Source organism: Dendrobates tinctorius, unplaced genomic scaffold (genome assembly GCF_039654945.1).
Source record: "Dendrobates tinctorius isolate UK_male_01 unplaced genomic scaffold, ASM3965494v1 ptg000155l, whole genome shotgun sequence".
Classification (NCBI taxonomy): domain Eukaryota; kingdom Metazoa; phylum Chordata; class Amphibia; order Anura; family Dendrobatidae; genus Dendrobates; species Dendrobates tinctorius.
Genome location: NW_027361822.1, coordinates 1,999,297 through 2,022,188, shown reverse-complemented (window position 1 = coordinate 2,022,188; position 22,892 = coordinate 1,999,297). Strand labels below are relative to the sequence as shown.

General features: G+C 44.9%; 1 protein-coding gene across 1 annotated transcript; it reads left to right on the top strand.

Moving 5' to 3' along the window:
- The first annotated feature begins 10,271 nt into the window (after positions 1-10,271).
- Positions 10,272-22,313, top strand: LOC141050955 (uncharacterized). Its single transcript, XM_073547680.1, has 6 exons — positions 10,272-10,565; positions 10,695-10,874; positions 10,948-11,071; positions 11,155-11,252; positions 16,816-16,906; positions 19,151-22,313. Exons 1-6 carry the CDS (start codon positions 10,383-10,385, stop codon positions 19,825-19,827), a joined length of 1,353 nt encoding a protein of 450 aa, XP_073403781.1. The 5' UTR covers positions 10,272-10,382; the 3' UTR covers positions 19,828-22,313.
- The last annotated feature ends 579 nt before the right edge of the window (positions 22,314-22,892 follow it).

The following is a 22,892-nucleotide window of genomic DNA, read 5'->3' as shown; positions in this document are numbered from 1 at the left end:
TCTAAAAGAGGTTGCCTTTCCTGCTCCGTATCCAGAACCGCCTAGCCAGACAGCAGGGTTGCCGAGGAAAAGACATTCGGGCCCGGACCGACTGAACCATGTGTCCGTGGGGGGCTGTGACAAGAGAGGAGGGGTGCTGGACAGGAAGCTGTGCAGGGAAAGGGCGCGAAAGCAGAGCGCGCCTGGGACAGCAGGGCACGCCAGACAGAGCAGGCTGCGGCACCGCGCTCCCAGAGAGAGAGAGATCCCCGGATCTAGGGACTGAGTCTGAAGAACGAGGCGTTGAGAGCACTGCATGTGAGTACGTGGACCCGGTAGCCTCCGTGACTAGAGGAGACTTCCCCCTGACAGTGCAGTGACAAGCCGGGGCACCTGAGTGTGGTAAAGAGACTTCCCATCGTTCCTGCAGAGAGACAGACAGTGTATCTTACAGAGACTCAGAGCAGGGGAGACTCAAGTTCGCAGCATCTCCCTGCTCCTTGCTTTAACACCTGAGGTCCCAACTTCATTCAGAGGAGAGACTGTAGAGACTGCAAGCGCCGCTGTTGTCGGTGCCAATGTGGGAGTAGACCCTTTAATCAATCTTTCCCTGGACAGAAAAGTTACAATTACCTGAGTTTTAACCGCTTCAATGCCTGCATAACTGTCTTATTTCACTCTACTGTTCCATTGTGTTACATGACTGTTCTTTACTGTCACATTTCTCTCCCTGTGTGGACTGATATACAACTGCCTAGCTAGCTGGCAGGCAGTCTATTGGGGATATCACAGTGGCAATTGCCCAACACCGTGGCCTTGACCAGACAAATGAAAGGGGAGTATTTACAAGGGATAATAGTTTATGGTTGTATCGTAGCGCCAGATGAGGTTGGGTCCCCATGGGATAGATGGTAATGCAGCAAGATGGATCACTCTCCACAGCAAGAGCATGTCCCTGGGGTGATGATGGGAGTTGTAGATAGCAGTGCTGCAGAAAGAAGCAAGGAGGCGAAGGAATTCAGACTTTACCTTTACTGATGGTAGACGCAGGTTGAATCCAGGGGTTCTGGTGACTAGGTCGAGGATCCAGCTAGTCTGGAAGCAGCTGGAGTCCACTCCACTAAGTGGGTAGAATGAACCTTCCTTTCTATGTCCGTCTGTTTGAAGATTCAACAGCTTATGAGCTGATATACTCCCTGCTTGTCTATTCTGCAGCAGCTCCAGATTCTGCTCCCAGGATCTGTAATCGCTGGTAGCCCAGGAGTCTGGTCCTCTTTGTAATTCTAGGGTGAGCCGTCCATCGCTCTCACCCCTGGAAACTCAATGTGCTCTCTTTCTTCCCTTTCCTTCCTCCACACTACACTCTTCTCTCTGTAATAATTATGTAGGTAATAAGGAATTTGATAACATGGGCTAAAACCAAGAAAAAGCACAAAAATTGAGCTTGGTTTGAGTTGGTACACATGCAGCATATAATTGCATGTTCACATGGCCAAAAAGCATACAAAAACCTACAAAAGACAAAATGAAAAAAACCCTGCTATAATTAAATAAGTAAAAAGCAAACGTGCATTTGAATCATACAGAGTTCTTAGTATTACTATATTTGATCAAACATAGCATAAAAGCCGTCCCACCATTGACAAGGTGACTCTGTGGTCGGGGCGGTCCTACACTGTCTGGTATTAATAACCTTATCATGTGTCAAAGTTGACGTCTGTGTGAATAAGGGCAGACAAGGACCAGGTCCCAACCACTAGGACACCAGTCAGGGGAAGCCTTTAAATACAATTTCCAGCTCAGGAGAGGGAGGCCAAACCCCAGCTTGCACAGAATGCAAAAATACAAAGAAAAAGCACAAAAATTGAGCTTGGAAATTGTATTTAAAGGCTTCCCCTGACTGGTGTCCTAGTGGTTGGGACCCGGTCCTTGTCTGCCCTTATTCACACAGACGTCAACTTTGACACATGATAAGGTTATTAATACTAGACAGTGTAGGACTGCCCCGACCACAGAGTCACCTTGTCGATGATGGGACAGCTTTTATGCTATGTTTGATCAAATACAGTATTACTAAGAACTCTGTATGATCCAAATGCACTTTTGCTTTTTACTTATTTAATTATAGCAGGGTTTTTTTCATTTTGTCTTTTGTAGGTTTTTGTATGGGATAAAACCAGTCTGAGAACAAAGATGCAGCAAAAAGATGTATTTAAACAAAACAGAAATGCAAACAGAACTAACACCGATATTCCTGCAATTGAAACGAGGTGCTCAGCACAATATACAGTAGTAAATCACAGAAAACTGAATAGCTGGACGCGACTGCTAAAACAAACCAGTCCAGCAAGGATAAGACCCAGGAGTGCGCGAGACACTTAAACGAGGAAGTACATTAGAGATATCAGTGGGTATGAATATACAGTACTTAAACATGGTTATCCAGCAAGGAGGTGGTGGAAATGTTCACAGTACTTAGACAAGGGAGTCCAGCAATAACTTGATCACACGTGCATATGGCACTTGTTTGTGGGAGTCCAATAATACGTAGAAGCGTAGACAGGGGAAGGTCTCTAAAGGTACCTTTCAGGGCTGACAAGTACCGCACACACAGCCCAACAGACGTAGTCCAGAAGATATAAAAAAGTTACATTTCTTACTAACCGCAGCAGCTTCTGAGGCGAGAGACAGCACCCAAGTATTCTGGTCAATAGGCAACCCCGGTTAGGATCCAAGAGCACACAGAGAATGGAAGGCAGCTGAATGAGGCGAGACAAACTACCAAGTAATGAGCAGCAGTAGCAGGGACTTCACCAGCACAATGGGCAGGAGCTCAGGAGCCAACAGAACAAGATACTCAGGCAAGGAGTAACACACGACCCAGTCTTAAATAACAGGACAGACAGGAAGTTCCATGACAGGGCGAGATACAAGACTCCATCTTGGATAAGGGCCAACAGGTTCAAAAGGGAAATCTGGAATCCTTACACTTTCTCTTGCTCCTCCCCTCAGCCAGAAGGGGCAATGACCTTACAAACTAGGTGCTTGTGCTCCCCCTTCTGGTCAGGGATGGGCTTGGGTGTGGATGCATTGTTTGCCTAGTGTAGGGAGCTCCATTTACTTCCAAACATGATACCACTATCGGCTAGGAAGGCAATACTATTGTGGCAGCCAGAATGCCAGGGCGCCACATTCCCCCCTAGTAAATCACAGTATGCCCTGGACTGTAAAGACATACAAGGCAAGTTATTAACAATTAACACATGTTCATAATAACAAACATTGCATAAAAAAATTAAAACATAAAAACGTTGAACAGTGCGTTGGTGGATCACCGCCCTAAACCAATTTTTAGTTTGAGTTATCATCCTTGTGTGTGGCTACAAGGCACACAGACCATATTTGTACAGTTAGGTCCATATATATTTGGACAGAGACAACATTTTTCTAATTTTGGTTCTAGACATTACCACAATGTATTTTAAACAAAACAATTCAGATGCAGTTGAAGTTCAGACTTTCAGCTTTCATTTGAGGGTATCCACATTAAAATTGGATGAAGGGTTTAGTAGTTTCAGCTCCTTAACAAGTGCCACCCTATTTTTAAAGGGACCAAAAGTAATTGGACAGATTAAATAATTGTAAATAAAATGTTCATTTCCAGTACTTGGTTGAAAACCCTTTGTTGGCAATGACTGCCTGAAATCTTGAACTCATGGACATCACCAAACGCTGTGTTTCCTCCTTTTTGATGCTCTGCCAGGCCTTCACTGCGGTGGTTTTCAGTTGCTGTTTGTTTGTGGGCCTTTCTGTCTGAAGTTTAGTCTTTAACAAGTGAAATGCATGCTCAAGTGGGTTGAGATCAGGTGACTGACTTGGACATTCAAGAATATTCCACATCTTTGATTTAACAAACTCCTGGGTTGCTTTGGCTTTATGTTTTGGGTCATTATCCATCTGTAGTATGAAACAACAACCAATCAGTTTGGCTGGATCTGAGCACACAGTATGGCTCTGAATACCTCAGAATTCATTCGGCTGCTTCTGTCCTGTGTCACTGTTAGGAACGGTGGAACGCACTAAATAAAAATAATAATAAAGTGCGTTTGGCGCTCGGGGTCCACCGTGCAGTAGGAGTTACAAGCGCTGCTGAGTAATGGCAGACGAGCAATATGGCGATATAATGCACACGGGTTCAACTTCTCCCAGAGGCGCTGCAACAAAAACATACAAAAAGGCTGAGCCTGTTAGAGTCACAGGCCTCAGGTAAATGCACACATGGTACAAGGTCACAGGAGCAGGAACTAAGACAGAGCGGCTGCGTCCGTCTAGACCTACCTTCTGTGTAGCGCTGCTACTGCGAACGCCAAGAAGGGCTGTAACTGCAGCGCGGCGCAGGACACTGCCGCTGGACGACACAGCTACAAAGCAGGCGCTATGTCAGACGATAGCGCAGAGGTGCGGTGTGCACAGTGGCCTAAGACTTGCCACAGACTGGTGCAGACTACTGAACTAATTCCCTAACCACATGTGTAATATCAGAGTGAAGGGGTTTCATAATAAGTCAGTCACCAGAATCATACATCCGTCACCATTCACACATAGCAGTATAGTCTACACTAGCGTATTGCAGAACGGCCATGCGCGCTTTTTATAGCAGTCGGGACCTTCCCGGAAGCTAACAGATCTCCGAGATGGACCAATGAGATCTGGAGCAGGACCTGAGCACATGACTCCCGATCTCCAATGGGAAACCGTCTCATGAGCATGCTCAGTAGGAGGACAGAGGGACTTAGCCCCTGGAGAGATTTGCTGCAAGGCAATCTCCTCTGCGGTAGATAAAGAGCAAGAGACCGCAGAATGTAAGGGTCTGGATTCCTGCAGAGCAGACGCAGGAACCTGACTCCTAACATTACCCCCCCTCCTAGGGCCCCCTCCTCTCTGAGCCTTCCAATCCACCACCCTGTGCCCATCAGAGGCATAGGCCTCAGACTCGTCCGAAGGCAAGTCTGATGTCCCGGTAGGTGACACGGAAAACCGGGACACATGGAAGGTATGAGAGGCGGCAAGATCGCCAGGTTTAAGAAGGGACACGTGGGAGACAACGGGAGCTGCAAAACCGCCCAGAGCATAAGTTGAAGTGGGATGCCGCTGTGTGTCAGCGAACGTCTCCACTTTCTGTTTAAGGAAGCTTGCCAGAGCACACTAGGCGCATGCCTGACTATATTTCTTAATGTCCCGAGCCCTGTGCGGCCACCAATACGACCCTGCCAGGAGTTTTGTGATCTGCATGTAGCCACATTGACCACCCGTCCTGGACGCGTGTGCCCACGCGAGGACCTTCGGCCGAAGGCGAGGGGGGACAAAGGTCTTGCCCGGCGGCACAGAGTTTGGCCATTGCGGGGCCCCGTTATCCTGGTGAACAGAGTGCTGACAGTGGCAGCCACAAGTGGAACTTAGTATCCGACGCGCCTCGAGACTGGCACGAGACACCTCCATGGGCTTTGGGAGTGAACACTCTGGCTCGGGTGATTCCAGAGGTTCAAAGAGGTTGGGAGCCGGAGTAACCTTCCGTCTGGATTGAGCATGCTCCAGCCCGCGCTCCGAAAAACAGAGATCAATACGGGTGGCAATGGCAATCAGCTCCTCCAGACTTGCAGGAATCTCTCTGATAGAAAGAGCATCCTTAACATGCTCAGCTAAACCTCTCCAAAACACAGGGATGAGGGCTTTGTCAGACCACTCCAGCTCGGAAGCCAGTGTCCAAAAACGAACGGCACACTGACTAACCGAGAGGGATCCCTGAGTCAAAGCCAGTAGCTGTAGAAAGGTGTCTTGCGTGACCCATGGTCCCAGGAAGACCTGCTTAATAGCTGTTAAAAACTGAGCAGCGGTCCGAACCTCTGGGTCACCACGCTCCCATAGTGGCATAGCCCACTCCAACGCCTTGCCCGACAGAAGGGAAACAATAAACCCCACCTTGGCCTGCTCAGTAGGAAATCACGCAGCCAGTAACTCCAGCTGGATAGAGCACTGGCTGACGAAACCCCTACAGGAGGCGCCATCGCCAGAAAATTTATCGTGCAACGGGAGGCGGGTAACTGTCGGTGCGTGGGAGGACGTGGACATGCAAGAAAACGCCTCTGCGATGGCCTGTACAGCAGCCTCCAACGACTTCGCCGCTGCGATAACACTCAAGAGTAGCCAACCGGCCCTCTAGCTGGCGAATGCACTGAAGGAGTTGCTGCTGATCTGCCATCACTAGCCAGACCCTGGCGCTAGTATAATGTTAGGAACGGCGGAACGCACTAAATAAAAATAATAAAGTGTGTTCGCCACTCGGGGTCCACCGTGCAGTAGGAGTTACAACCGCTGCTGAGTAATGGCAGACGAGCAATATGGTGATGTATTGGGCACGGGTTCAACTTCACCTGAAGTGTGCAGAGCGGGCTCTGTTCACACACAGAGGCGCCGCAACAAAAACATACAAAAGGCTGAACCGTTAGAGTCACAGGCCTCAGGTAAATGCACACGCGGTATAAGGTCACAGGAGCAGGAACCAAGACAGAGGGGCTGCGTCCGTCTAGACCTACCGTGTGTGTGGCGTCGCTACTGCGAACGCCAAGAAGGGCTGCAACTGCAGCGCGGTGCAGGACACTGCCGCTAGACGACACAGCTACAAAGCAGGCGCTATGTTGGACGCTAGCACAGAGGTGCGGTGTGCACAGTGGCCTAAGGCTTGCCACAGACTGGCGCAGACTACTGAACTGATTCCGTAACCAAATGCGTAATATCAGAAGAAAGGGGTTTCATAATAAGTCAGTCACCAGAATCATACATCCGTCACCATTCAAACATAGCAGTATAGTCTATACTAGCGCATGGCGGAACGGCCACGTGCCTTTTTTATAGCAGCCGGGACCTTTCGGAAGCTTCCAGATCTCCGAGATGGACCAATGAGATCTGGAGCAGGACCTGAGCACATGACTCCCGATCTCCAATGGGAAACCGTCTCATGAGCATGCTCAGTAGGAGGACAGAGGGACTTAGCCCCTGGAGAGATTTGCTGCAAGGCTATCTCCTCTGCGGTAGATAAAGAGCAAGAGACTGCAAAATGTAAGGGTCTGGATTCCTGCAGAGCAGACGCAGGAACCTGACTCCTAACAGTCACATCATCAATAAACACTAGTGACTGAGTGCTACTGGCAGCCATGCATGCCCAAGCCATCACACTGCCTCCGCCGTCTTTTACAGATGATGTGGTATGCTTTGGATCATGAGCTGTACCACGCCTTCGCCATACTTTTCTCTTTCCATCATTCTGGTAGAAGTTGATCTTGGTTTCATCTGCAAAGAATGTTCTTCCAGAACTGTGCTGGCTTTTTTAGATTTTTTTTAGCAAAGTCCAGTCTAGCCTTTTGATTCTTGATGCTTATAAGTGGCTTGCACCGTGCAGTGAACCCTCTGTATTTACTTTCATGCAGTCTTATCTTTATGGTAGATTTAGATATTGATACGCCTACCTACTGGAGAGTGTTGTTCACTTGGTTGGCTGTTGTGAAGGGGTTTCTCTTCACCCTGGAGATTATTCTGCGATCATCCACCACTGTTGTCTTCCGTGGGCGCCCAGGTCTTTTTACATTGATGAGTTCACCAGTGCTTTCTTTCTTTCTCAGGATGTACCAAACTGTAGATTTTGCCACTCCTAATGTTGTAGCAATTTCTTGGATGGGTTTTTTTCTGTTTTTGCAGCTTAAGGATGGCTTGTTTCACCTGCATGGAGAGCTCCTTTGACCACGTTTCCTTCACAGCAAAACCTTCCAAATGCAAGCACCACACCTCAAATCAACTCCAGGCCTTTTATCTGCTTAATTGAGAATGACATAACGAAGGGATTGTCCATGAAATAGCCTCGGAGTCAATTGTCCAATTACTTTTGGTCCCTTTAAAAACAGGGTGGCACATGTTAAGGAGCTGAAACTCCTAAAACCTTCATCCAGTTTTAATGTGGATACCCTTAAATGAAAGCTGAAAGTCTGAACTTTAACTGCATCTGAATTGGTTTGTTTAAAATTCATTGTGGTAATGTCTAGAACCAAAATTAGAAAAATGTTGTCTCTGTCCAAATATATATGGACCTAACTATATTCTCTTCATCCATGCCAGCGGTTCTTGAGGTCTCCTGGAAGTGCACACTTTGATTCAACTCCAGTCAGTCAGTTCTTACAATAGCTTTTGTAGGCAATTAAGCGTAGTGGTTACTGGGTCTCACATTAGTCCATGTAGGGGCAAACCTTTCCAACTATTTTAAACAATGTTACATTGAGGCATACTTTCACATATGTACAGTTTCAAACTCTAGGGAAGTACTTTATAAGTTGAATTTATAGCATCTAGGGGTCTGTCCCGTGTACTACGCTGGGATCTACACAATACTGGGCCACCTGCTGACATTATGTGACCTTGTACATTTACTTCATGTGTGACTGGCTCATTGCTGACAGTACTGCGGTAGGATTTATGCAATACAGGATTACTGGATGATTTTCTGTGACTGTTTGAACCTACCAGGGGTACGACTAGCTCACTGATGGCAGGGGGTGAGTCCTCTTGATCCGAAGCAGGCAAAGCATCTGCAGCTAGGGTTAACTGCTCTTCTTCAGGAGAATTCAATGTCTCTGATGTTTCTGGCATTGTCAACTGCGGGAACGTTAGAACTGGCACGACTACTGCATTGTTGATTTGCGTCCAGGATTGGGGAAATTCACCTAAGATTGTGCGAACTCTTGTTTCAATCTCTTCTATTTGCCGATTAACCTCTGGACTTCCATCTTTCTTGCACAACTGAACTCCATGTGTGCAGCGCCATATCACCCCCTCCATGTGCGCAGCACCATGTCACCCCTATAGTCTCCCCATGCCCACCCAAATAGCCCATACATATAATGAAAAAAAAACACCACATACTAACCTCGTCCCATTCCCTGGTGCTGTGCTTCTCTCCCTCACTTCCTGCCTCCAGTGTGCGGACTCTCCGGAGTAAACAGCTGACACAATGACATCATTTCATCGCATCAGCTGTTTCACACGCTGATTGGTGGAGGAAGTGGCCGGAGGCCCCGTCTCCGCTAGAGTCAGCAGCGCCGCGCAGAGCCACGGTGCACATGGAAATAGCGAGCGGCCAGGCAGGCATCGTGCGGCCCGTGGACCTCTGATTTCCAACCCCACGGCTGTCTCGGTACGCTGGCCAGACTGAGACAGCTAGAGGGCCGGATGTGGCCTGTGGTCCGCACTTTGACCAGGTCTGCTGTAGAGGAACATTTCCTTAATGGTTTACCCCTTGACTCCATGTTGGAACTGGACAGAGCTCATAGGTCAAGGTTCTCATCCCACAGATGCCTGAAAGCCACATTATGTAGTAGGCTGGGTTCACAGATATAAACAGAAAGAGAGCATTCTAAATAAGGCTCAGAAGATGGACTCTAATCTTTACCAAGATGTCACTGTACAACTTATGTCTGACTTATCATGTCAAACACTCCGTAAACGTCATACACACACGGCTCCGCTCTGTATACATCGTACACACACGGCTCCGCTCTGTATACATCGTACACACACGGCTCCGCTCCATACACGTCGTACACACATGGCTCTGCTCCATACACGTCATACACACACAGCTCCGGACACGTCATACACACATGGCTCCACTCCATACACATCGTACATGCACAGCTCCTCTCAGTTCACCTCGTACACACACGCTTCCGCTCCGTACACCTCGCACACACACGGCTCTGTTACATCCACCCTCTGTAAACCCCTCCTGACTCCACACATAAACTTCCCTTCATCCAGCACCATGACAACCAGCACAGCAGAGTCCAGCATAGGCTGGCGTCACACTTGCGAGGGCAATGCAAGAAACTCGTGCGAGTCTCTCACATCAATACCCGGCACTGCCGCCTGCAAATGGGACCAGAGTGTGCGGCTGCATGTATTTCTACGCAACTAAATGCTCCGGTCCGAACCGGCGGTGGCAATACCGGGTATTAATGCGAGTTTCTCTCATTGCACTCGCATGTGTAACCCCGGCCATACACTGAGGCCCCTGATCATGCGACCCCTGACTCCTCCCCTCCTGTGACCTCATCCCAGGTCCTGTGCGCACAGAGCAGCCATATATGTGGTGTGCGGCTCTGCAGGTGGAGGTAGGTGCTGGAGATTCCCCATTACTGGGCAGGCAGCAGTAACCCCCTCAGTGCTGAGCCTGGGATAAATCTCTGTATGTGACTATAATGGGACTGTGTGTTATACCGGGGGCAGGACGGGGCCATGACTGGATGTAGTGATCATGTGAAGCCGGTAACAGCTCCGGAGATTTCTTACATGGGATCTTTATGATGTTACATCGTCATCTTCTCCCCATTCAGGTCCTTACAATATCGGATCCTTTCAGTGGAGATCTTCTATATAAGAGAATTCTCCTGATTGACCCTACAAGGATGGAGAGGGACAGGGACAAGATGGCGGAGAGGATATTACACCTCACCCTAGAGATCCTCTTCCGGCTTACTGGAGAGGTGAGAGATTCTGATGACGTCACATTACATCATTCTTATCTATGGGAATAACAGATGGAGAGAACTGGAGAGGTGAGGACTCTGGAAATGTCTGTAGTGAGGTTTATTAATGTGTCTCTCCATAACCAGGATTACACAGTAGTGAAGAAGACCTCTAGGGAGCGCTGTCAGGCCCCTGTGTCTGAGGGATGGGGAAGACCCCTGAGCCCAATCACGGGGCCTCCTCCTCACCCCCTGATACATGAGGACATCAATGAGCAGAAGATCCTAGAACTCACCTACAAGATGATTGAGCTGCTGACTGGAGAGGTGACACTGCTGGGACATTATACAGTAATGCTATGAAGGGATCGGGGGATGACGGTATCATTGTATGTGTCAGGTTCCTATAAGGTGTCAGGATGTCACCGTCTATTTCTCCATGGAGGAGTGGGAGTATTTAGAAGGACACAAAGATCTGTACAAGGACGTCATGATGGAGGTTCCCCAGCCCCTCACATCACCAGGTAATAGACAGGACTAAATACACACGGCCTATAATTATCTGTATGTTACAAATTAATTTAGTCCCTGTATGTGTTTCCTCCAGTTCTATCCAGTGAGAGGACAACACCAAAGAGATGTCACCGTCCTCTTCTTCCATGGGACTGTAAACAAGAAGATCCCAATGTTCCTCAGGCTCATCAGGTAGATGCAGAGAAAGTGTTGTGAGATATTCCCTATGATGTTTAGGTTGCTGTGAAGGTCTTATGTTCAGTCTAGTTTTATCCATCAGTATTATACACTGAATGGCCAATTTATTAGAGACACCAACACTTTTTTACCATTAAGGTATTTTTTTCCTGAGGAAGGAGTTCTGTGAAACTTTGAAACACGTCGAACAAAGACCACTGTAATAATAATTGTTCATAGTGTTTCGCAGCGCGGATTGTCTGACCACTTTTTTCCTATCCCACTTATTATGCTTAACACAGTCCCTTAGTATATAGTGTACTCACTTCTGTATAGCACAGTCCCTTAGTATGTAGTGTACTCGCTTATTATTTATAGCACTATCCCTCAGTATATGGTGTAGCCACTTTATATGTATAGCACAGTCCATTAGTATATAGTGTACTCACTTATTATGTGTAACACCATCCTTAGTTACATAGTTTCCTCTTTTGTTATGTATAACACTGTCCCTTAATACGTACTGTACCATCCTCTCTAGTTATATATTCCATCTCCTATTATATAGCTTCGTCTGCTAATATGTACAGTGCTGTCTCTTACATAGTGTATTATTGTTATTTTTGTTATTCACAGCGCCCTCTTTTATTACATAGTCTGCTCTCTTGTTAGATATAAAATGACTGCTGATGGAGGAGCCGATGGCCAGACTACCAGTTCATTAACTCCTCCATTAGAAAAGAAGCTTTCCCATGCTCCATCAACCATCATTGCATTATATATCTAACAAGAGAGGATGGCATGTAATAAAAAAACAAGGCTCTACATAATCCAGTATGTAAGGGACGGTGCTGTACATAGCAAGAGAGGGCACTGTACAAGGCACGACAATATACATAATAAAGGAGACTATGTAATATACACTGCTCAAAAAAATAAAGGGAACACTCAAATAACACATCCTAGCTCTGAATGAATGAAATATTTTCATTGAAAAACTTTGTTCTGTACAAAGTTGAATGTGCTGACAGCAAAATCACACAAAAATCATCAATGGAAATCAAATTTATTAACTAATGGAGGCCTGGATTTGTTGTCACACACAAAAATAAAGTGGAATGTAATGTCCTTAAAACAAGTCAAAATGATACTCCGTATTGTGTGTGGCCTCCACGTGCCTGTATGACCTCCCTACCGTACAACGCCTGGGCATGCTCCTGATGAGGCGACGGATGGTCTCCTGAGGGATCTCCTCCCAGACCTCGACTAATGCACCCTTCAACTCCTAGACAGTCTGTGGTGCAACGTGACATTGGTGGATGGAGTGAGACATGATGTCCCAGGTGTGCTTAATCGGATTCAAGTCTGGGTAAGGGGCAGGCCAGTCCATAGCTCCAATGCCTTCATTTTGCAGGAACTGCTGACACACTCCAGCCACATGAGGTCTGGCATTGTCCTGCATTAGGAGGAACCCAGGGCCAACTGCACCAGCATATGGTCTCACAAGGGGTCTGAGGATCTCATCTCGGTACCTAATAGCAGTCAGGCTACCTCTGACAAACACATGGAGGGCTGTGCGGCCCTCCAAAGAAATGCCACCCCACACCATTACTGACCCACTGCCAAACCGGTCATGCTGAATGATGTTGCAGGCAGCAGATCGCTCTCCATGTCTTTTCCAGACTCTGTCACGTCTGTCACATGTGCTCAGTGTGAACCTGCTTTCATCTATGAACAGCACAGGACGCCAGTGGTGAATTTGCCAATCCTAGTGTTCTGAGGCAAATGCCAAACGTCCTGCACAGTGTTGGGCTGTGAGCACAACCCCCATCTGTGGACGTCGGGCCTTCAGATCATCCTCTTGGAGTCGGTTTGTAACCGTTTGTGCAGACACCTGCACATTTGTGGCCTGCTGGAGGTCATTTTGCAGGGCTCTGGCAGTGCTCCTAATGTTCCTCCTTGCAAAAAGGAGAAGGTAGCGGTGCTGCTGCTGGGTTGTTGCCCTCCTACAGCCCCATCCATGACTCCTGGTGTATTGGCCTGTCTCCTTGTATCTGCTCTATGCTCTGGACACTGTGCTAACAGAAACAGTTAACCTTCTTGCCACAGCTAGCATTGATGTGCCATCCTGGATTAGCTGTGTACTGGCTTGTCTCCTGGTAGCGCCTCCAGCCTCTGGACACTATGCTGACAGACACAGCAAACTGTTATGAATGAGTCACCGTAGGAGGCAAAAACAGAAATGCTAGCTAAGTCCAGAAAACCAGAGAAGTTGGCAGCTATCGGATTGCAGACCCCTGAACCTATCAACAACAACTAGCAGTAGCCGTGGGGGGTTCCTACGATGCCCTAGACCCCTCGATCACAGCCAGAGAACTGCCTAGCCTAAAGACAGAAAGGGAAATCTAAACTGCCCCAGAGCAGACCCCAAAGCAATAGGCAGCCCCCAACATATAATGATGGTGAAGCAAGATGAAAAAACACTAACACAGATAGAAAGATAGACTGAGCAAATGATGGGGCCAAAGCTAACTAGATAGGACAGGATAGGAAAGCTGCTGTCTGCAATCCACGAAAAACCCTATCAAAATTAGAGCCAACAGACTGACAGGGAAAAAGGCCCTGAAGACGCTAGGCTTCAAAAAGACTATGTCAGTACTCAGGTATTTTCTGAAGACAGAGCAAACCGACAAAAAGGAATTCAGCTCACCCCAGCAGGGAATGGCAGAATCCAGAAAAGCAAGGCAAACTAAAACCAAAACACAAATGCAAAAAGGCAAAGCAGAAAACTTAGCTTTTGAGGAGCAGGAATCAGACTGGTCTCCTAGAATTCCACAGAGAAATCACCAGCGAGGCAGAAGGGCGTCGGCTGCCTTATATCCAGTCAGAGATCCCCGTCGCCCAGTCATCCTCTCCCAGCTCAGGTGCTTGGTAATCAGCCTCACTACCTTCCTTCACCAGAAGAGGGAGTTCATCAGACCTCAATGGTGAAGGGGAAACTGAACTCATAACAGCAAACCTTCTTGTCACAGCTCGCATTGATGTGCTATCCTGGATGAGCTGCACTACCTGAGCCACTTGTGTGGGTTGTAGAGTCCGTCTCATGCTACCACGAGTGTGAAAGCACAATCAAATTTCAAAAGTGATCAAAACATCAGCCAGAAAGCCTTGGTACTGAGATGTGGTCTGTGGTCCCCACCTGCAGAACCAATGAGGGTGTCTTGATAATTGCCAATAATTTCCGTCTGTTGTCTATTCCATTTGCAAGACAGCGTGTGAAATTGATAGTCAATTAGTGTTGCTTCCTAAGTGGACAGTTTGATTTCACAGAAGTTTGATTTACTTGGAGTTATATTTTGCTGTTTAAGTGCTTCCTTTATTTTTTCGAGCAGTGTATATGTATGTATGTGTGCGTGGCTATATATATTGTGTGTGTATATATATATATATATATATATATATATTTATATATATATATACAGCTCTGGCAAAAGTTAAGAGACCACTGCACAGTTTTATAAAAATCAGCTTCTCTACGTGTCTGACAGCCATTCCATTCCAGTGTCAGTTGAATTCCAACCAGAGTACACCTCATTCTACTTAATGTGCTTCTGATTAGGTGATCACCTGAACCAAATCTTATTTAATGACGGAAAGTATAAAAAAAACCCTGCTGTGGTGTTCACAATCCTCTTGCAATAGGACAAGCTGGATGGCAAAACAAGTGCTAGCAATATCCCAAAAGTAAAAGGAATGAAAAAATAACTTTTAACCATGCAAAAGGAGTTGAAAAGTCTTGAGTGAGGAAAAGAAGGGCTTAATTCTGGTTTTACTAGCAGAGGGATACAGTGAGCGTCATGTTGCCTCCATCCTTAAAATTTCTAAGACGGCAGTCCATTACAGCAGATATTGGGGACAACAAAACTACAGACCGGCAGAGGGTGAAAACGACTCTCCACTGATCGGGATGACCGTCATCAAATTCGAATGTCACTCAACAACTGCAGGATGACATCAAGTGACCTACAAAATGAATGGCAAATGGCAGCTGGAGTGAAGTGCACGGCAAGAACAGTTCGTAACAGGTTCCTAGAGGCAGGGCTCAAGTCATGTAAAGGTGGAAAAAAGCCTTTCATCAATGAGAAGCAAAGGAGAGCCAGGCTGAAGTTTGCCAAAGACCACAAGGATTGGACCATAGAAGACTGGAGTAAGGTAATCTTCTGTGATGAGTCTAATTTTCAGCTTTGCCCTGGTTATCTAATGGTTAGACGGAGACCTGAAGAGGCGTACAAGCCACAGTGTCTTGCACCCACTGTGAAATTTGGTTTAGGATCTGTGATGATTTGGGGATGCTTCAGCAAGGCTGGAATTGGGCAGGTTAATCTTTGTGAAGTATGTATGAATCAAGCCACATACAAGGTTATCCTGGAAAAACAGTTGATTCCTTCTGCTCAGGCAATGTTCCCCAACTCTGAGGACTGATTTTTCAAGCAGGACAATGCGCCATACCACATAGCTAGGTCAACCAATGTGTGGATGAAGGCCCACCACATCAAATCCCTGTCTTGGCCAGCCCAATCTCCAGACCTGAACCCCATTGAAAACCTCTGGAATGTAATCAAGAGGAAGATGGATAGTCACAAGCCATCAAACAAAGAAGAGCTGCTTAAATTTTTGCACCAGGAGTGGCATAAGGTCACCCAAAAGCAGTGTGAAAGACTGGTGGAAGGCATGCCAAGACGCATGAAAGCTGTGATTAAAAATCATGGTTATTCCACAAAATATTGATTTTAGAACTCTTCCTGAGTTAAAACATTAGTATTGTTGTTTCTCAATGATTATGAACTTGTTTTCTTAGCATTATGTGAGGTCGGCAAGCACTGCATTTTTTTATTATTTTGACCCATTTCTGATTTTCTGAAAATAAATACAAAATTTAGAAATTCGGAGACATGTTGTCAGTAGTTTATAGAATAAAAGATCTATTTACATTTTACTCAAAAATATACCTATAAAGTGAAAAATCAGACAAACTGAAAATTTTGCAGTGGTCTATTCATTTTTGCCAGAGCTGTATATATAATATATATAGCTTTGTCGCCATAAAAGGAGGGCCCAGACACATTTTTTGTATTAATCCTATAGAGCACCTCCAAGATGAGGTAAAAGAGACTGTTCACAACATGTCATTATCTCCATCTTATTTGTGGATAGGCCAATACTCCTGCAGAGCTAATTCTTTATCTAGTAGAATCTATTACAATCTGAGTTGCTGAAGATCTGAAGACAAAACATCACTAGATTGGTGTCTCTAGTATTGTGGCCATTCAGTGTATGTTTTATACTTGGTGGAGATGACAGGATAAAGCTGATCATAGACATTAGATGGTGTCTGGATCTTCTCAGAGTTTTCTAGTTATGGAGACTGGAGGTTAGAATTAGGAGCTGACAGGTCGGATTTATACAGGAAACCTGCAGCTATGTGATGACTACTGCTGTCATTTTATCATCGTCATGATAATTTATGGGCTTTTCTGTTCTTCTGAATCTTTTCTTACTACTTCTCCATCTGATTCAGAGCAAAGATCTGACCAATATTAATACCACAGAGACATATCTGAGGGGTGATGAGCGGCGTAAGGAGGAGATTCCTACAGATAACCGCACAGGTGAGTATAACACCTAAAAACAATCAGCGCTGGAAACGCACGACGGGGTTGGCTCCATGTTTGTGCACATAATGATATATGCTTATTCTTGTGACATATTCTGACATTTCATCTCTTGCACATATCTGGTCAGTTTACATTATCTGTCTTGCGGCACATGATAATTATTATATTACAGTACCGTATTTTCCGGCGTATAAGATGACTTTTTAACCCCTGAAAATCTGCTTAAAAGTCGGGGGTCGTCTTATAGCCGGGTGTCGTCTTATACGCCGAGTGCATATGGCGAGGGAGTGGTCCCGATGAAGAAGGGAGGGTGTAGATGGTGTTATCATCCCCTTTTACCTCATTGGTGGCAGCGGTGCGGCGGCTCCTCCTTCAGCAGTGTTGCGGCCCTGTGCTGGGGGTTGGCGGCGGCAGCTCCTGTTTGTCCAGCGTGGGGGCGCTGTGCTGGGGGGCGGCTGCGGTGGCTCTCTGTCCAGCGTTGGGGCTTCTCCGGCATTTCCCCATAGCCCGGAGGCCCAGGCAGCTCCATTGCTGCGATGCGGTGGCCTCCGGGAAAATGGCCGCCAGAGCCCGCGCGAGCTCAGATTCAGATCTCATCCCGATCCCCAGAGCACAGAGACCCGCAGCACCGCTGCCACCAATGAGGTAAAAGGAGGATGTTAACTCCACTTACACCCTCCTTTCTTCACCGGGACCACTCCCCCGCCATATGAAGATTGCTCCGCACCCGCCATATAAGATGACACAATCGTATAAGAAGATCCCCCGACTTTTAAGAAGATTTACTATTTTAACTGGAAAAGTTGGCGGGTCGTCTTATACGCCTGGTCGTCTTATACGCCGGAAAATACGGTATATGGTGATCTACTGCAGACGTCTGCAATTTCCCGTATTACTCTGCTTTTTGTAAACCTACTACCATCCTCTCTGATCATATCACATAGTATATTTTTCACCTTATTAAAGACTTTAGGTGCCTGTTTTTTTGTTTTTTTTGACCTTTTAAAGATTTTGGTTCCCTTTCTCATGTTTGTACAATCATGTTATTATATTCTGCAAGAAATTTTGCACTTGATTCATTTTTATTACTTTATAGGTTACATATGTGATAAAAAATTATTGTTTTTAATTCACTCTTTAATTCCACGCCTTCATTTACAAAAATGGTGTATGGACATGCACCTGATGTGTCCATTGCAGACTTGTTTGGCTCTTTGTGCAGCTTTAGATTTACATTTCAGACAGGTACAGAAGCCACCTTCTATTACACGAAATATCCTGGTTCATTAACTGAATCAGAATTGTGTATGTTACCATTTTTTTTGGTCGAGAACCACCAGACACCAATATTTTTATGACGCAGAACTTCATAGTGTGAATATGTCCCATGGAGAGGGGAAGGATGATGGAGAAATCATATACCTGCTTGGCAGTGCGTTTGCTTGGTTGTGGTAAACGGCCACAGAAATTGAAGAAGGTGGGGGGGTAACGTAACTTCAGCTGTGCTAGTTTATGAGAAATCAAAACATATCATGTGAGCAGCGCTGGAGAAACATCCCGAGGGGAAAAAGCTTGAATGTGAAAGAGGTAAAAAAAATCTATGAGGGTTTCTGATGAGCAGGATAGCTCAATGCTAAAATACTTTCTTACCACAGAATCTTAGTCACATATGTCGTTACCATAGATGACAGAAGACACTGCTTTCTGCTGACTTCCGTTACATATAAAACAGATAAAAGATAGTATAAACAACTTCTATCGCTTAGTTCCTTTTTTTTTTTTTATAACACCTACATTTACACCAAAATGATGGCTTTTTTTACATGACCATACTGCTATACTCTATGCTAGATGAATGTATATACCGATCATGAAGTGTATAAGAGATGGACACCACCTAATAGCACTGACTTACAGTTAACTAAATGAGGGTCCACTGAGCATAAAACTGCAACTGATTGGTGACAGGTGAAATGAAACCAGAACCTATAGAGAAGACGGCTTCAACAGAGAAGAGAAAATATTGAAAAAGCGCAACCTCTGGTGGCCTAACATCATAATCTACTAGTCCTTCAGTAGTAGTCTACTGTCTTAATCGTAACTGGGCAGAAATACTGTCTTAATCAGTTTAAAGCTGAATTCTACTATAGATTGTATGGAAATCATATAGAATAATATACATATTAATATAATTTTAATGCATTGTTATTGACAAATTATAAATGTTATTCTTGGCAGATGACGGGACCAGGAAATGTCACAGTATTAATTCAAGATTTCTTTCACATACGAGAAGTCACTCAGGGAAGAAACTATTTTCATGTTTAAAATGTGGAAAGTCTTTTAAAAGGAAAGCACATCTTGTTTCACATGAAAAAATTCACACAGGGGAGAAGCCATTTTCATGCTCAGAATGTGGGAAGTGTTTTAGTGAGAAAAAAATTCTTCTTACACATCAAAGAACTCACACAGGGGAGAAACCATTTTTATGTTCAGAATGTGGGGATTGTTTTAATCAAAGATCAAATCTTCTTAGACATCAGAGAGCTCACACTGGAGAAAAGCCATTTTCATGTTCGGAATGTGGGAAATGTTTTATAGATAAATCCCATCTTCTTACACATCATAGAACTCACACAGGGGAAAAGCCATTTTCATGTTCGGAGTGTGGGAAATGTTTTATTGATAAAGCACATCTTGTTAGACATCAGAGAATTCACACAGGGGAGAAACCATTTTCATGTTCAGAATGTGAGAAATGTTTTCTAGATAAATCACAACTTGTTAGGCATCAGAGAACTCACATATTGGAGATGCAATTTTCATGTTTAGAATGTGGGAAATGTTTTACCCGGAAATACGATCTTGTTAAACATGAAAGAACTCACACAGTAGAGAAGCTACTTTTGTTATAAATCATTACATTGTCAACATGTTAAAGAAATATTACAAGTTATAATCAAGTAAGGTTTCTTTTCTACAAGAGAAAGGGAAAACAATTTAGAGAACTAAATGATTATTAGAACATGTACACTGCTCAAAAAATAAAAGGAACACTAACATACCACATCCTAGATATCTATGAAATGTTCCAGTTGCAAATCTTTATTTATTACATAATGGAATGCATTGGGATCAGTGAAACATAGAAATGATCAATGTAAATCCAAATTAATTTCTGGATTTGGAATGATACTCAAAATCAAAGTGGAAAAGCAATTACAGGCTGATCCAACTTCAGTGGAAATGCTTCAAGACAAATAAATGATGATCAGTAGTGTGTGTGTGTCCTCCACGTGCCTGCATGAGCTCCCTATAATGCCTGTGCATGCTCCTGATGATGTGGCGTATGTTCTAAGGGATCTCCTCCCAGACTTGAATTAAAGGATCAGTCAACTCCTGCACAGTCTGAGATGCAATATGGCGTTGGTGGATAGAATGAGTCATGATGTGCTCCATTGAATTCAAGTCTGGGCAATGGGCAGGCCAGTTTATAGCATCAATGCCTTCATCATGCATGTACTACTGACACACTTCAGGCACATGAGACCTAGCATTGTCATGCATCAGAAGGAACCCAGGGCCCACTGCACCTGCATATGGTCTCACAATGGGTCTAAGGATCTCAACCTGGTACCTAATGGCAGGCAGGGTACCTCTGACTAACATATGAAGGGCTGTGTGGCTCTCCAAAGAAATGCCTCCCCACACCATTACTGACCCACTGCCATACTGGTCATGCTGGAGGATGTTGCAGGCAGCAGAATGTTCTCCACGGCACCTGCAGACTACGTCACGTCTGTCGCATGTGCTTAGTGTGAACCTGTCTCATCTGTGAAGTGCACAGGGCACCAATGTCAAATCTACCCTCATGCCACCGTCATCGAGTCTGTTTCTGACAATTTGAGCAGACACATAGATGTTGGTGGCCTGCTGGAGATCATTTTGCAGGACTCTTGCACAGAGGAGGAGGTAGCAGTCCTGCTGCTGGGTTGTTGCCCTCCTACGGCCCCCTCCACATCTCCTGATGTACTGGCCTGTCTCCTAGTATCTGCTCCATGCTCTGGACACTGTACTGACAGAAACAGATGGGGTACCGTCACACTTGGCGACGCACCAGTGATGCCGACATCTATGCGACCTGGTAGGGATCGCTGGTGCGTCACTACGAGGTCGCTGGTGAGATGTCAAACAGTCAGATCTCAACAGCGACGCAGCAACGATATGGAACAATACGATGGTCGTTGCGACCCTGTCTCTCACACCTGTAGTATTGAGGTCGTTTGTCGTTGATCCTGTCAAACACAGCGATGCATGCTGGCTAGCGGGACACCAGCGATCAAAAAATGGCCCAGGACATTCGAGCACGATCAGCGACATCGCAGCAGGGGCCCGATTGCCGCTATGTTTCACACACAGCGAGATCGCTGTTGCGTCACAAATCGGTGACGCAACAGCGATCTAGCTAGCGATCTCGCTATTTGAGACGGGGGCTTTACCCTTCTTGCCACAGCTCGCATTGATGTGCCATCCTGGATTAGGTGTACTACCTGAGCAACTTCTGTTGGTCATAGACACCGCCTTAGATTACTGTACCTCTAGGGTTGAGAGCATTGACAAAATGCAAAAAAGACCAAAACGACAGCCAACATGTATGAAAACAGAGAAATGGTCTGTGGTCACAACCTGTAGAACCACTCCTTTATATTGGATGTCTTGCTAATTGCCTATCATTTCTGCCCTTTGTCTGTTCCATTTGCACAACAGTCGGAGAATTTGATTCACAATCAGTGTTGCTTCATAACTAGACAGGTTGATTTCACAGAAGTGTGATTGACTTGGAGTTACATTATGTTGTTTACGTGTTCCCTTTATTTTTTTTAGCAGTGTATATAATTACCAATAACCATTTGTTCTAAAAAAGCAATTGCAATCGTGATTTCTATAAAATATTTAACATTTGTATGTATTAGTTAGACTTTAATTAGTTGCGTGGAGTCCATTGGACCCTAATCAAGTTTGTTTTTGTCATATTTTCACAAGTATGGAAGGTAGGTAATTTCCGTTTTGGTAGATTCCTAGTTTGGGCACTCCTCCGTCTTTAGTGACGCTACATCAACTATACGTGCCACAGCAAGGAAAATCCAAGGCATTTCTAGTACTCTCCCCTATACATCATGATAAAGTTACATATGAAGATGATGACAAGAAGCAGGAAATAATAGACTTTTACAACAAAACAAAGGGTGGCGTTGATACAGACAAAACTGCAAAACATAAACCGTCGCTTTGAACAGTAAGAGATGGCCATTGGTCATATTTTTTCATCTCTTCAATGTATCAGTAATAAATGTTTGTTATTTATAATATGACTGACAAGACTAAAATTAGCCTAAGAGAATTTCTGAAAGTTTTTTTTTGATGGAATTCGTAAGAGCTCATAATATCAAAGCAGAAATTTCGAAATTGCCATGTTTCCTGAAAAGAAAGTTCTATAATGACACAGAGACTTCTTTTCTGTAAGTAGCTCAATGTCATTTATATGTGAGATCTAGTGACTGAAAAAAACCAAAACCAAATGCGATAATTGTAAGAAATGTATGTGCAATGAGCTCCATAAGAAGATATGTGATTCTTGTACCAAATAATTACTTGTTTTTTCTTAGTATAAAAGTAGAGGTTTAAATCTTGTTGATTAGTAAAAATGTTATATTTTCGTTTAGCTAAGATGCTGTACCTTAGGTTCTTAAAAAAAAAGTAAAAATTCTTTAATATATTGTTTATTTTTCAATATGAAAACTGGGACCCCATGACCCCAACGCGACTAATAGTGTAAATATTTTGACATGACTAGTGCAAAACTTCTAAAAATATGCTCACCGTTACCAATTCCTTTTGTGTGTTCAACAGTCCTGAAATCTGCATAGAAAACATGTGAGCGTCAGGAAGTGAATATAAATATAGAAAAATGGCTGCTGGA